General features: G+C 39.1%; 1 protein-coding gene across 4 annotated transcripts in view; it reads right to left on the reverse strand.

Moving 5' to 3' along the window:
- CDC42BPA (CDC42 binding protein kinase alpha (DMPK-like)) overlaps window positions 1-15,557 on the reverse strand; it is a 199,915-nt gene that overhangs the window by 65,791 nt on the left and 118,567 nt on the right. For all 4 annotated transcript variants that reach the window (XM_009994784.1, XM_009994783.1, XM_009994785.1 and 1 more), the window contains exons 12-14: window positions 6,497-6,630; window positions 4,528-4,770; window positions 4,165-4,275 (exon numbers count right to left, since the gene is read on the reverse strand). In XM_009994784.1, the coding sequence (XP_009993086.1) occupies window positions 4,165-4,275; window positions 4,528-4,770; window positions 6,497-6,630 (488 nt within the window). The remainder of the gene's footprint in view (window positions 1-4,164; window positions 4,276-4,527; window positions 4,771-6,496; window positions 6,631-15,557) is intronic.

Genomic DNA, 15,557 nt, shown 5'->3' on the forward strand with positions numbered 1-15,557 from the left:
GCCTTTTACAATGTTGTGACTGGACGGATAGAGGCAGGGAGACCAGTGGATGTAGTCTACCTTGACCTTAGCAAGGCTTTTGACACTGTCTCCCATAACATCCTCATGGGCAAGCTCAGGAAGTGTGGGATAAAAGAATGGACAGTGAGGTGGATTAAGAACTGGCTACAAAATAGAGCTCAAAGAGTGGTGATCAATGGTGCATAGTCCAACTGGAGACCTGTAACCAGTGGACTCCCACAGAGATCAGTGCTGGGTCCAGTCCTGTTCAACATCTTTATCAACGACCTTAATGACAGGACAAAGTGTCTTCTCAGCAAGTTTGCTGATGACATGAAGCTGGAAGGATTGGCTGATCCACCTGAAGGCTGTGCGGCCATTCTGCAAGATTTGGACAGGCTGGAGGGCTGGGCAAAGAGGAACCTAATGGGATTAAACAAGAGCAAGTGCAGAGGCCTGCACCTGGGAAGGAACAAGAAAATGTACCAGTACAGGTTAGGAGGTGAGCTGCTAGACAGCAGCTCTGTGGAAAAGGACCTTGGAGTCCTGGCAGACAACAAGTTATCGAAGGGACAACAATGTGCTGCTGTTGCTAGGAAGGCAAATGATATCTTGGGGTATATTAAGAGAAGTGTCTCCAGCAGATCAAGGGAGGTCTCTCCACCCCCTCTACTCGGCCCTGGTGAGACCTCACTTGGAGTATTATGTCCAGTTCTGGGCTCTCCAGTTCAAGAGCGACAGGGACCTACTGGAGAGAGTCCAATGGAGGACTACAAGGATGATTAAGGGATGATTAAGGGACTGGAACATCTGCCTTACGAGGAAAGGCTAAGATATCTGGGGCTTTTCAGTCTAGACAGAAGAAGACTGACGGGGAATCTAATTAGTATCTATAAATACAACAGGGCTGGGTGTCAAGAACGCAGGGACAACCTCTTTTCTCTTGTGCCCTGTGATGGGATGAGGGGCAGTGGATTTAAACTAGAGCACAGAAGTTCCACCTCAACAAGAGAAAGAACTTTACTGTGAGGGTTATTGAGCACTGGAATAGGTCCCCAGAGAGCTTGTGGATTCTCCTTCTCTGAAGACTTTCAAGACCTTTCAAGGCCTTTCTGAGTGATTTGCCCTACTTTTTGTTCCTGCTCTTTGGAGGTCCCTTCCAACCCCTAACATCCTGTGATTCTGTGACATCTATCTAATTTTATTTGAAAATGTGTTTAGAGTATTCATCTGAACTGTACTCTTTACCATTTTGTGATTTAAATGCAGTAACAGTTTTCAAGCTATTGAAAACATCATCATCACTTTAAACATCTCCGGCCACATTCTGACTCCCCTTACATGCAGTCAGAAACTGACTGCAAAATTAGAAGTTTTTCATACTCCCACTCACACAGTTGACAGCAACAAGTTCAAGGAATGGAGAATAAGGACTACAATATACTCAATACATTTTAAAGCACAAATAGTTTGTGGAAAAGCTATACTAAGACAAGCAGAGGCTGAACTGAAGGCTAAAATCTAGCTACAAAAACACTGTATGGACTGCTTCCTGGAGGGAAACCTGATCTATTTAACTCAAACGGACCATTTACATCATAGTGGATCAATAGGAAAAACAAGCTTTAAACAATACGAGCCATTACTTCACGTTTTGCAGCTGCATAGCTTAGTGAGGTCTTCTGGCATTTCAATGGTCTTTACACATTGCTTCAGGATACATACACATTTGCTCCAAATGCTGCACTCACTAAACTCAATGTCCTGCAGTAACATAGCAGAGGAGCAAGGTCAGGTTCAAAATGAGATAGTGGAACGACATGCACTGAAATCCCAAAGGGGAAATACATTTTGAGGTAAACATGTATAATTTAGTTGGGACTTATATTTTTAAAAATAAGTAATTAAAGGTAGTCTAAGGAAAGGACATGGCTTAATAAAAACATGATGTTTTAAGAATGTGCAGGTAACCGTAACACCTACTTCCGTATGGTGACTGTCTAACACCTTTAGGAGGATCAAAGACATTTTTTAATTATACCCCCATTTTTACCATGAGATACTGAAATTCTCTCAGTCATCCTTAATTAAACATGGCTTTGGGTAATTTTCCTTTGCTGATGTATGAATAGACTTCAGGAGCTCAATGTCATTGTAAAACATTCAGCTGAATTTCTACTATGACAAAATCTATGAGAAAGCTGGCTCTTGTTAGTATCAGCATAACCCTGCAAAATCCTTTAAATGTTTGAGCCAGACGTGCTAATACAGCATTTTCTCTAACACATCAAAACAACCATTGCTTTTTCCACCCTTAGGATGCAGAATGGCAAACTGGAGAAAGAAGATGCCATCCTAACAGGAGATAGTTAGGAGAAAGAAAGATGTTAAAAAAAAGAAAAACAAAATAATTTAAGTGTAAGAATTTTATTTCATGCACAAACAGTTAACTACTGAACTTGTTACTGCCAAACATGCTGAATTGCCTAGACGTATTTGACACAAAAAGTTTAGGCTTTGCAACACCATCTATCAGAAATGCAAAATGTTTTAAAGGTATTTCACATTTTTTTCCCCACAACGAAAAGTTACTATTAAGACCATAACACAGATGGTGCAGTACAAGAGAGAGCTGGATGGTATTGTACAGTGGCTTACAGAACTAGAGTAATATACTAAACAGAGAATATTTTGAATTGATGTAAGTACAAATTCCACATAGATGTTTTCCTACATGCCATTTTCAACAGGACAAACAGTGCAAGAGAGAAATAATGCATCCCATGGCACACAGATAGATGCCATAGCTCTGCCTTGGAAGTCTTCCTCTCTCTCTCCCTCTCATGCACAGAGACGCACACAGAAACCCCAAAAAAATCACCACACAGCAGTTCATTCATGAGGCAGTTGTGAAGCTGAATAGCACAATCTGACTGCACTGTTGTAAATATTACTGTATGTGTTGACATGTATATAATCTGCTACGTATACTATAATTGCAACAATAACAGACATCAAGTTTTGCACTTGAAGAAAAAGAAGAAAAACCATCAAATACTGCAATAATAGAGCAGGTGGCAAGGGAAAATTTACTATTTAAGTAATATAATCCGAAATGAACATAACATTGAAAATGTCAGAAGACTTCAGGCTTGTCTTTAATGAGATTAGTCTTTCATTACAAGTGCTATTTTGTATTGCTTCAAGGCTTGCATCTTGCCTTTTGCAGATGGTAATAATAATTTATCTTGGTTAAGAATATGAAGAATCTTAGTTAGGATTTTGACACTACTAGCACCAAGTTTTATTGTATAAATATATGCCAAATGCAACACAGTATGCAAGACAATCTTTGTTATTAAAATCCTATTAATTACAACTCATGTGGATTACAGTGTTATTCCTCTCCATGTAATAATTTGCTGTTTCTCAGGTGGAAAGAAAAGAGTTGAGAATTTCAGTTTCATTATGCTACCTAAATATTTAACATGCAAAATTTAGTCTAAATTTGTTTGAAATCAAGTTACAAAAGTTGACACTTATGTTGATTTTATACTTACTGTATAAAATCCCAAATCATAGAGTAAAAAAAAACACTTAACATTCTTGGCTTACTTGGTTCTGCTCCTAAAAACACATACATGTGAGATCAGTCTCATAAATATTAAGAAAGTCTTCATGCTCAATGTTGTTCTTGTGCAAAAATGTCTCAACTTCTGGCTGAGAGGTAGAATACACTGTTACTTTTCCTTTACAGGTGTATCAGTTGACATTTGTTGTGGAGGAAATCACCCTGCTTTTGACTTACATGCTGAGGAACAACACAGTACACAAAACACTTCTACAGAAACCTGCATTGGCTGCAGGTTTATCTTCAATTACTCAACCCTCCTACCCGAAAAAAAAAAAAAAAAAAAAGCTTTTAACACATAAAGTTATAATGGAAGCAATTTGGTAAGAAATTATTAAGAAATACTTCAGTAATCAGTGAACACACTGACCTGAAAAGTACCTTGGGCAAAAACTTTTCTGGACAATAATGTGATGCATGTTTACATTAGTATTCAGAATCAACTGAAGTCACAAAAATCTGAAAACAATCAAACAGATTCCAGTCCTAATTGACTAATAAATATGAAGGTGTTAATATCAAAATAGACTAACCTTTAGTCCTTCCACTTCACTTTCCAACTGTTTAGAGTATTGTTCACTTCTCTCTCGTAATTTCCTATCTTTGGATGCCTCAGCAGCTGCGGCCTCAGCTTGGACTTCCAGCTACAAAAGTGAATACGTTTTTAATGGGTAGAATTCTCAGATCTTTTTTTCAAAATCTTTTGACAACTTTCAAAATAAAAGATACATCTTCAGCACTTAACTGGATGCTTCAGATTTTTAGAAAACAAAATAGTTAGTTTGAAACAATTGAAGAGTTAAAAATTTATAGATAACATGAAAGAATTACTTCGTCAAAACACCTTCTACAAAACTGCTGTTTCATAGATTATAAACAATCTTCTCACCACTTACTTCTTTTTTAAGTCTCTCTGTTCTGCGTAACTCTTGCCTTAAACTTTCTGCTTTTTGCATCACCACTTCCATTTCTTCCTCCTTATCTCGGAGCTGGCGGGCAAGCTTTTGTTTTTGAGAGTGCAAGTCTGTCAGCCGCTCATTCATCTCTGAGAACTCCTGCATTGCCAATTTCCGCTGGCTGTGTGCATCTTTCAGCTCTTTGGCTTGGGATTTTAACCTGTCACTAGACTCTGCCAGTTCCTACAGTTTAAAAAAAGAATTAGGTAATAAACCTAGAAAGCTGCAAGGCCAACTTTTGTCTTTAGGTGTGCATCTAACGACTTATCCAGAGTGAATGAAAACTACATATTAATTTCTTTTCATGAAAGCTTCTACAATACAGATTGTATGGCTCTGTAAATAAAAGAGGCCAGTTTTACACTAGCAAAATTAGTAAAACTGCATAAATGTAAAGCAAGTTATTATATATAAAATATACATTATACATTATTATATAATTATATAATTATAATATTATAATATATAATATAATAAGTATAATATATTATTATATATTATTATATATTGTTATTTAGGGTAAACACAAAGGCTTTCAAGCATTTGCATTAAACTATAAAAATACTTTGCTTTCTTAATTAAAGAATGTCAGCAGCATAGTTTTTCAAGGACTACTTAAATTAATAAAAATAATAGTACTTAGCTGCTCAATGATTCAAATAAGTTTTTACATTGATTGAATGGAAGACGCTGCTCTATTAAAACTTCTACTTTAGAAACTTTTGGAAGCTGACATGCAATGGCAAGTATGATTTCCCCACACTATACAATAAAATAAATTACTACAGAACGCCTTAGGCAATAAACACTGCAGTGATTAACAGCAATAGATTATAATCATTCATTTAAAAGAAACCTCTTGAAACAACACTGCTAGTGCTGTGGTAACTCTACAGCACAATACCTTCACAAAGTTTGCTGTGTCCTAGATCTGTGCTACTACGCTACAAATGGTGGACCACAACAGTTTAAATGGTTTAATGATGTTCAGCCAAACAAGAGCAGAAGAGGACAAGGAAAAGCGAGACTGAGGATGAAAAGAAGAGCAGCAGGAAAAATTAATATTTGGCACTGTTGACATCTACACAAATTTAAAAGCATTTTCTAAGGTGATTAAAAAAGGGGTCCTAATCACTACAAGTTGTTTTAGAAGAGAGAAGGTCTTTCTTGGACAAACTGGCAGCTTTCAAGGTTTTAAGAACCTTAAGGGTGAGAAGAAACAGTGTTAAATACAGCAGTCACAACAACATTGCATGTGGACTCTAAAACACTGGGCCAATATAATAATGATGAGAAACAGGCTAGTGTATTTGACACCTGATTACCAGGTGACTTACCCATGAATACAAAAAAGAGCCACAGAAGACAGTATGTTACAAATAAAATAACAAGAAATCAGGGGAATAAAGAAGATGAAAGAAAACCCAGTATTCTTTATCAGTAGCTATTTCAAATTACTTCTAAATCGTCATATTTGGGCATTTTTTTACATATCTCTTCTGGAAACACTTCTGTGACACAGCCTTAATACCATATTTTTGACATTTTTCACCTCCTACAGTATCATCCATTTTTCAGATTAAATTAGTTCTCTGGTATAGCTCTTTTCTACTCAGTCTTCTAACCACTACCATGATCGCCTCAGTCTGAAGCTATAAAACATTTGCAATTTGGATCATGGAGTTGTTCACTATTTGGAAAGCAGTCACCTAGAACCACCCAGCAGCCACATATACATGGAATAAATAATGCCCTTGTCTTAAAAAAAGAAGCAGAAAGCAAAGTAGGTCATGCTACACATTTGTTGTCTGCTCATTGATTCTACACTTGAAAGTTATTTCAAGCAAAATGAACAAAAATAACATAGTATTTGGGGCTTAGAAGAGTTACGGACAGCATGCTTTTTTACCTTATTAAGATCTTCCCTCTCTTGCTTCAGCATTCTGACCTGTTTCTCAAAAGCCTTTATTTGTCTGGAAGCATCATCCAATTCTCGCCTTGCAGTGCTGACCTCCTCAAGTTGCTGTTCTAGCTGACCAGAATCTAGAAAATGTGGCAGATTTTTAAATATATTACAGAAAAAAAAAATATTCTAGCATAGCAAAGTCTAGCTGCTTGAAGTCCCTTTCAGTATCTGTTCTGGTTTCCATTTAATCACAAAACAATGAAATTCTTATTTGGTTTAGAATAGAGAGTAGGGAATGTTTCAAATGCCACTGCCTGCTTTTAACAAAACAGAATAAAAGGTCACAGCTTCCTAAAAAACAACATAGGAAACTATAGCAACGTATTTTTTTACATTATAATAATACGCACTATATATAATACTGTAAAGTATGCATTAACAAGATCTCTACATTTCACTTTTATGCACAGTGATGTAATATATCATGTATCTTTTATTGCACTGTAATTATAAACAGTCTCCCTTCTCTGCCAAATTCATCAAGAAAGAAACAATAACAGGTCACTCTAGAGCTGGCAAGTGTTCTCTTGTTGATACACTTAAAATTAACTTCAGATTATTTTAGTAATTTCTACTGTGGAAACCACTTGTGTTTATGTGATCTGCTTTATTACTACTATAAATATAGGAAAACTTTTACAGCCAGTTTCTTACCAACTGTCAGTTACTAAATGACAGTACATTTCTACACCGCAGCTAAATATCATACAAATATGCTCAAATGCTACAACAAAAACTGAAAGCCATAAAAGATGACAAGTGAAAATTTCTGGCTAGAGGGTGTTTGTTTCCCCTCCTAGTCTTTCACTTAAAAGCAAGAATTTACATGAATGTATATATGAAGGTAAGTTAATTCCAAGTGCTATGAAATCATTGGACAATTTGACTTTATTTCAGTTGTGGCATGTCTTCAGACCACATGTATTTACCCACAGAACAGGAACCCATCTATACTCTTAGTAAGAGCCTTTTACTACAGTTTCATAAATGCAACCCTAAGATACTAGCTCTTGGATAAATAAAATATAAACCCACATATATTTCTAAGAGCTGTAATTTCTGAAACACAATAATTTTATAAGCAAATTAATATCATTAACTTATACAAACACAAATATTCACTATTGTTTTAAGTTTAAAAATTTGTTTAAAGATTTAGAAGAATGCATTTAAATAAGAAATGTAGCTCAAAGCTAGAAATTACTAACTGTTCTCTTATGAAGTCTACTCTGAAGTTACCAGCAAAAAAAAAGTTTATATATTGCTCTTCTGAGCCAAGACAAATCTCCTTTCCATGCATGAAGTACTTTGTATCATGGCTCTGTTTCTTCTTCCATCTCTGCCCTTTACATATTTGGCAATATGAAAAATTCCTCAAAACTTAATCATATGTAACTTAGGAAACACAAATTATAACTTTGACCTAAAAAATTGAAAGTGTATGCTAGCTTGTTAATTCCTGGAAAACTACACAGACAAGATAAATGTATTTTTCTCAATTTAACACAATTTCATGTTAATTTTTATTACCTTTTTAAGCAGGTGTTTACTCTTACAGCTCCAGAACAGGCAGTAAAGCAGGTTAAAGAATATAACCGAAGGCTAGTTGTGACATATGTGCAGTGAATGGTAATGAGCCTAACTGTTGCTAAGAATTTAGCAAATATATGAAAAACACTCACTATAAGATGTTATTGCAGTATATTTAATTGCCCAAGAAATGAGCCTAAAGCTTGAAGCTCAGGTCTGCACCTGAACTGAACCTTCTTACAGTTCATCACATCTAGATTAGGATATACACATATTTTAAAGGCCATCAGGAAAACTTAGAACTACCTCCCCTAAATGTGGAAGCATTCAGATGCGACCATCACTCGGTTTATGTCTGCATTCTGTTCTTAATTTAGTTCTAAAATCACACTAAAAACCTCCATAAAATCAAGAAAAATACAACATTCTTTTTTCCCAGTTTTATCAAATTAGCTTGTATCAGTAACAACTCAAGTGCATTTTAACTAATTGCTGTATTGTCTGGACCAGACAAGGCATTTAAGTATATACTGGGAAAGTTGTGTGGTGATTGGGGATGGATTAGAGAACCCTGCAACTTCCTCATGTGATCACATTATTCACTTCCAACCCAAAACAGAAAAGCTGAATACTTAAGGGATAACCTTCTCTATATTAACTGGCTTCACCAGGCACTGACTTTTTTAAATTTGAAAGGGATATCAGTTATGTTGGGGAATGTTTCCACACCCGCATTTTATTTTATTATAATTTTTTTTAATTTTTATTACCAAAGGAGGAGTAATACCTTCAGCATTGAAATAAAATTTGCAGCTCAACAGTCAGAAACAAATAGCAATTTGAAGCTGATTTTGATCTTCCTCTGTGAAGGGCTGGTCCCATTCAAAATCTGTTTTTGTAAATGTTTGTCCCAGTTTGAGCCAGGATGAAGACAATTTTCTTTTTAATATTTTTTTTTCTTCAGTGAACTCTCTATTAAGCAGCACAAAAGTTTTCCAGCTAGTGGACCAATAACGCTTGGATGTTTCTAGTTAGCATGGAGAGACCAAGGACACTTTGCTCTACTTGCTGTATTTCCTACTTTGGACATTTCTGAAGCAGAAGACTCATATCTGCAACCCTCCTAGGAAGGAGGGGACTAGACAGACAGCAAAATTGGTGAACCAAAGCATTCCATTCCATATATCTATGTAGACCTTAGTATAAAGTCAGGGATCATGAAAGTCAAGCCTTTCTTCTTCCCTTCTCTTCCATTCATGGCTGATGTTCAGGGAGGACTTCATCTATTCATCCCCAGGCCTGTGCACTCCCGACCCTCACAACTCTCCCCTCAGCTCCTGTCTGCTCTGCTGCTGTCTCCAGCAGCTCTGGGACCTTTTGGGACTGCTCATAGCTCAGGAGATGCCGCCGTGGGAGTTGGTGAGGGGAGGCAATAGGGTTGTTGCACATTCCTGCACCTACTTGTATATATTTGTATGTATCTTTTATAATTAGTATTTCATTAGAGCTGTCTAGTTTGGTTTTCAAACCAGAAAGTCTCTCACCTTGTTCTCTCTATCCTGGTTTAAGCCAGAATAAAGCACATTTTCCTTTAACTGATTTCTTTTCCTTTAGAGAACTCTCTTTTAACTAGTAGCAAGTTTTCCAACTAGTGAACTGATAACGCTGAAATGTTTATGTTACTGCTGAGCCATCAAGAGCACTTTGCTCTAAAGCCTCAGATGCTAGAGAAGCAAACTCCCCCATAGGGAGGAGTGGACTTGATGGACAGCAAAATTGATTGAAGTATTCCATTCTATGTATCTATGTAAGATCAGTGTAAGGTCAGGGATCATGGAAGTCAAGCCCCTTCCTGCTTCTTCTTCCCTTCTGTTTCGTCCATGGTCGGCATCCAGGGAGGACTCTTGATCTCCAGGCCTGTGCGTTCCTGACCCTCACAACTCTCCCCTCAGCTCCTGGCTGCTCTGTCGCTCTCTCCAGCAGCTCCCGGACATTTCAGGACTGCTCACAGCTCAGGAGATGCCACAGGAGTTGCTGGGGGTGGGGGGAGGCAATAGGGGTTTTGTACATTCCTGAACATACCTGTATATAATTGTACATATTTTCTCTTGTCATTAGTTTTTAATTAAAGGTGTTTTCAACCTAGAAGTCTCTCACTCTTTAATCTCTCTCCTTCCCTACCAGGGTGAGAGGGGGAGGGGATCGAAAGCATTGTTGTCACTGGTTTGATTGCAGATCCTGAGTCAAACCGTGACAATAATTTAATGGTGCCCAAAAGTGACACTGTATCTTAAGCCCAGGCTGTAACTTCTCACTAAGTGGTTAATGTTTAAAATTCCATCTCTGATGGAAGGAATCCCTCAGATAGCTAAGGGCAACGCTTCTGCTGAATATGTTGATGGGTTGGAAACAGAACTGACACTTTCTACAATGTTTCTGATGGGCCTTTTTCCCAACATGCAGTCATACATACTGTGTGCAGCCAGGCTAATTTTGCTCTGTGTAGCTGGTCTTGTTATTGTTTTATGGTTTAGTGACAGGACTATAGCCATAATCAACCGTGCAATAACCTTTCTAGTGATCATAGGTGTTTTGATACTGATCTGTATGGTGACACTGTATGTGTACAGTACAAATTCGCATGTGATTCCACGTGGTCAATGTTGGTAATGGCAGTAGCAGTTTTATCTCTCTATGTTCTCTCAGTCTGAATCTCCCAGCTCCTGATCTAAATAGCATTGTTTCAGTAGGGATGCTTCTGCTGAATGCTTATAATGTATTGTGGATGCATAAAAAAAGGTGTTTTCCACTCACTGGCCCTCCTCCACAGGCAAGGCTGTTGCCACTACTGCTACTTCTCCAAAGACCAAGGCCACCCCCACTCAGCCCAAACGAGCAAAACTTACAAGAGCAAATCAAAGAAACATTGAACAGTAGAAGATCCCGTTTTAAAAGCAATGTTAAAAGAACTAATCAAAGGAGACTAGGAAGAGTGATGGAGAAGATTCTTCTCAAAGAGATAAAGGAGCAGGCTCTTCTAAAGTACATAAAAAAGCAGGCCACTCTCAAGCAGGTGACAACGATCTTGTCCAACCTTTCTCTCTAAAGGAACCGCACCTCATCAGAAGGGACTTTACCTGCAATGAAAGTGTGAACTGCTTCTTTGTTGGCTGCACTGATGCTTTTATAGTGGGGCTGATACCTATGACATGGACAAAGAAAAGCCAAGCAGTTGGAATCCCTGGTCAGAGATGTTGGCATTGATAGAGCAATTGGTAGTAAGCCAGGAAGTACCACCCAATGGAGCCAACTTCTTTCAGCTGTAAGGGAGAGATACATGCCCATAAGGGTGACACCCACTTTGGTATTTTGTTTGTTTGGTTTTTTTTTTGTTTGTTTGTTTGGTGTTTTTTTTGTTTGTGTTTTTTTTCCTGTTTGTTTGTAAATTTTCCTAAATAAAAAACCATATTGCTATACCTCCTGTCTTCCTCTTTGAAGATGTCTCTGTTCTTAAGATCCTATTTCGAATAAACCATTCTGTCGACTGGACCCATCACACAGGGAGGTCTGTTGCCTCCCTGGGGCTCTGATTAGAGATGTTAAAAGGAAACTCCCTAATCTTGTAGAGTCCTCTGATTACTACCCGCTGCTGATTTTTCAGGTTGGCAGTGAAAAAATTATTACAAGAAATGTAAGGGCAATGAAGAGTGACTTCAGAGCCCTGGGACGGCTAGTTAGGGGGTCTGGAGCACAAGTAGTGTTTGCCTCCATTCCTCCTGCAAGAATGGGTGGGGAGGTAAATAGGAAGAGTTTACAGGTCAACGAATGGCTAAGAGACTGGTGCCAAAGACAGGGTTTTGGTTTTTTTGATCATGGGCTGATATATGAGACATCTGGCCTGATGGTGGCAGGTGGGATGCACCTGTCCCAGAGGGGGAAGAGGCTTTTGGGGCAGGACTTAGCAGGGCTCATCGAGAGAGCTTTAAACTAGATGTGAAGGGGGGAGGGGAGAAAACTGGCTCTGTTAGGGACAAGCCCAAGAGGAACAACAAGAGGAGCATACCATGGCCAAAAGTCAGGTCGTCTAAGGAGGATTTAGTCCCACCAGTCTGCTCTGTTTGCTTCCTGAAATGCCTGTATGCTAATGCATGCAGCATGGGGAATAAGCAGGAAGAGTTAGAGGTCAGTGTGCAGGCTAAGAGTTATGATCTGGTAGCAATAACAGAGACATGGTGGGACAGCTCACATGACTGGAATGTAGCCAAGCTGTTACCTGTCCTACCTTACTCCTAAACACTGAAACCCAGAAAGAAAAAACAAGGGACAAAAAAACCAAACCATTTTACACTCCTACAAAATTACACATATTTATATTTCAAAGAATCATTGCATTCTAATTATTCACAGTACTGCTATGACTTTTCACTCTACTTTGAATTTCTTCCCCTTAATAGCAAGTCTCCTTGCTTTCTCTTTTAATGTAGCAATACTACAGAATCTAAAAGAAGAAAGGTAAAGAAAGAGAGAAAGAAGGATAGACTGAGAGTGAAAAGCCTGACAACTGTGTAACAAACAAGAACATAGTAGAAAAAAAATGTATTGTACTGAAGCTGAAAATTCTTTTTGAAAAATGTCAGAAGACCAGGTAGATTATTAAGCAATACAGTAAGATAATTATTTGTTTGCCTTGTTTGTACAATATTAACTACCTAATTTGTAAGGCATGGTGATAGAATTTAAATGCTAATAAAATCTTAACTGAGCTGATGTAATCACAACAAAACAGATTTTATATGAGTACATATCCTGTGTGGAAGGAACAAAATACCCAGCAGGACCAGAACCCTGGACTTCCACAGGGCAAACTTTGGTCTCCTCAATCATCTATTAAGGGAAATCCCATGGGACAGGGTGCTAGAAAATAAAGGAGCTCAAGATAGCTGGTCAACATTCAAGGACCACTTCTTGCAAGCACAGGATCAGAGTGTCCCAATGGTTAGGAAATCTAGTAAGGGTGCTAGGAGACCTGCATGGTTAAAGAAGGAACTACTGGGCAAACTTAAGTGGAAAAGGAAAATCTATAGATCATGGAAGGAGGGGCTGGTCACTTGGGAGGAATATAGGACTGTTGTCAGAGGATGTAGGGAGGCAATTAGGAAAGCTAAGGCCTCCTTGGAACTTAACCTTGCAAGTCAGGTTAAGGATAATAGAAAGGGCTTTTTCAAGTACATAGCTAGCAAAACTAGCAATAGAGGCAATATTGGCCCATTGAGGAATGAGGTGGGAGCCCTGGTGACAGAGGATATAAAGAAGGCAGAGGTGCTGAATGCCTTCTTTGCCTCTGTCTTCACTCCTGCAGGGTCTCCCTATGAGCCCCAGATTCATATAGCCCCAGAAGAAGTCAAGATAGAGGAAGAGTTTGACATGGTAGATGAGGATTGGGTTAGGGATCAGTTGAGTAATCTGGACATCCATAAATCAATGGGTCCAGATGGAATGCACCCAAGGGTGCTGAGGGAGCTGGCGGAGGTCATTGCTAGGCCACTCTCCATCATCTTCAGTAAATCATGGGCAACAGGTGAGGTGCCTGAGGACTGGAGGATAGCAAATGTCACTCCAGTCTACAAGAAGGGCAAGAAGGAGGACCCGGGTAACTATAGACCGGTCAGCCTCACCTCCATCCCTGGAAAGGTGATGGAACAACTTGTTCTTGTGACTATCTCCAGGCACATCAAGGACATGGGGGTCATCAAGAGCAGTCAACATGGTTTTATCAAGGGTAAATCATGTTTGACTAACCTCATAGCCTTCTATGAGGAAATTACTAGGTGGATAGATGATGGTAGAGCGGTAGATGTGGTTTATCTTGATTTCAGTAAAGCATTTGACACCGTCTCCCACAGCATCCTTGTGGATAAGTTGATCAGGTATGGGTTTGGTGACCAGGAAGTGAGGTGGATTAGGAACTGGTTGAAAGGAAGGAGTCAGAGAGTTGTAGTCAATGGGGTAGAATCTGGTTGGAGGTGTGTTACTAGTGGAGTCCCACAAGGGTCGGTGCTGGGACCGGTGTTGTTCAACATCTTCATCAACGACCTGGATGAGGGTATAGAATGTACCCTCAGCAAGTTTGCTGATGACACTAAGCTGGGAGGAGTGGCTGACACACCAGAAGGCTGTGCTGCCATTCAGAGAGACTTAGATAGGTTGGAGAGTTGGGCGGGGAGAAACATGATGAAATTCAACAAGGGGAAGTGCAGAGTTTTACATTTGGGGAAGAACAACACCATGTCCCAGTACAGGTTGGGGGCTGAACTGCTGGAGAGTAGTGTAGGTGAAAGAGACCTGGGGGTCCTGGTAGACAGGAGGATGGCCATGAGCCAGCAATGTGCCCTTGTGGCCAAGAAGGCCAATGGCATCCTGGGGTGCATTAGAAAGGGGGTGGTTAGTAGGTCAGGAGAGTTCTCCTCCCCCTTTATTCTGCCTTGGTGAGGCTGCATCTGGAGTATTGTGTCCAGTTCTGGGCCCCTCAGTTCAAGAAGGACAGGGAACTGCTTGAGAGAGTCCAGTGCAGAGCTACAAAGATGATTAAGGGAGTGGAACATCTCCCTGATGAGGAAAGGCTGAGGGAGCTGGGTCTCTTTAGCTTGGAGAAAAGGAGACTGAGGGGTGACCTCATCAATGTTTACAAATATGTAAGGGGTGAGTGTCAGGGAGATGGAGTTAGGCTTTTCTCAGTGATGACCCATGATAGGACAAGGGGTAATGGGTGTAAATTGGAGCATAGGAGGTTCAAGGGGAATATCCGAAAAAAATTTTTTACTGTGAGAGTGACAGAGCACTGGAACAAGCTGCCCAGGGAGGTTGTGGAGTCTCCTCCACTGGAGACATTCAAAACCCACCTGGATGTGTTTCTGTGTGATGTACTCTAGGTGACCCTGCTCTGCCAAGGGGGTTTGGACTAGATAATCTTTCAAGGTCCCTTCCAACCCCTAGGATTCTATGATTCTATGATTATGGATCAGGCAAGCAGAAGTCCTATGCTACATCAGAAAAATCCATTTAACTTAATTTAGAGCACCAGATCAAGACTACTGAATTAGTAGTATTAGTACCTAGCTTTTAAAATAGGCTTAAAAATATCCTAGCTAAACAGACAGGAAATTGATTCACTCACAGCTATTATCAATGTGGTGTTGCAATGAGGCATGAATTGGCAGAATCTAGGAGACTAAGGCTGGAAAAAGATGGAAAGGGATATATCAGATTTCTCTGAATTTTTCCCTAAATGTCTCCAGTAGCCTCTATAACGACACAGGATGCTAGGTTAAACAGATCTTTGCTTTTTTAATTGTTTGGGAGTTCTAAAGAAAGGCAGTATGACATTAAAGAAATTCAGCTCTTAATCTGAACAGATTTTAAGCACACTATTAAAATGTAAAGTACTGAGATACTTGATAGCTAAATTTTTATTTAT

Source organism: Chaetura pelagica, unplaced genomic scaffold (assembly GCF_000747805.2).
Source record: "Chaetura pelagica isolate M959 unplaced genomic scaffold, ChaPel_1.0 scaffold2, whole genome shotgun sequence".
NCBI lineage: Eukaryota > Metazoa > Chordata > Aves > Apodiformes > Apodidae > Chaetura > Chaetura pelagica.